Source organism: Buceros rhinoceros, unplaced genomic scaffold (assembly GCF_000710305.1).
Source record: "Buceros rhinoceros silvestris isolate BGI_N320 unplaced genomic scaffold, ASM71030v1 scaffold24480, whole genome shotgun sequence".
NCBI classification, from domain to species: domain Eukaryota; kingdom Metazoa; phylum Chordata; class Aves; order Bucerotiformes; family Bucerotidae; genus Buceros; species Buceros rhinoceros.
Window position 1 is genome coordinate 4,045 of NW_010390506.1, and position 604 is coordinate 4,648.

General features: G+C 60.3%; 1 protein-coding gene across 1 annotated transcript in view; it reads left to right on the top strand.

Moving 5' to 3' along the window:
* Window positions 1-604, top strand: part of TNIP1 (TNFAIP3 interacting protein 1) — an 8,795-nt gene that overhangs the window by 3,543 nt on the left and 4,648 nt on the right. Inside the window, exons 6-7 of the mRNA XM_010138141.1 lie at window positions 4-183; window positions 374-468. Coding sequence (XP_010136443.1) covers window positions 4-183; window positions 374-468 — 275 coding nt within the window. The remainder of the gene's footprint in view (window positions 1-3; window positions 184-373; window positions 469-604) is intronic.

Here is a 604-nt window from a genome sequence, read left to right on the forward strand (position 1 = left end):
CAGCCGCCAAACGAGGAGGCCAACCTGCTGCCCCAGCTGCAGCAGCTGGAGAACACGCTGAGCGGCTGCGCCAAGGAGGCCAGCAAGGACCAGGTCTTTGTGCGCATGAGTTACATGGCCTCTGAGCTCAAGCGGCTTGCCTCCAAAGTGCACAAGAATGAGCAGAGAACGTCATTCCTGCAGGTGAGCAAGGGCTGGCTGGGCTGTTCATGGAGGTTTTCCCCTTTTTTTAAATTTTTTTTTTCTATCGAGCCCTTCCTGTGCACGCTGCAGTGGACACCCACCTCCATGCCAGGGTTTGGTGGGAGCTGGGTGGCCAGGCAGGCTCCTGGGGCTGGCCGTGGTTCTCACGCTATTGGCATTTGCCCCCCAGACGCTGTGTGAGACACTGCACAGTGAGAACAAGGAGCTGCGAACCAAACTGGAGCGGGACCTGGAGCAGAGAAACCAGGCGCTGGAGAAGCTCAGGTGAGGGTGGGTGGAAGAGAGGGAGACGGGGCTGTGCTGGGTGCTTCTTCCCGCTGACCAGTCCCTCCCTGCCGGCAGGAGCGAGCACCAGGAGCTCCGGGGGCAGGTGATGATGAGAAGCCAGGAGAGAGGGAGA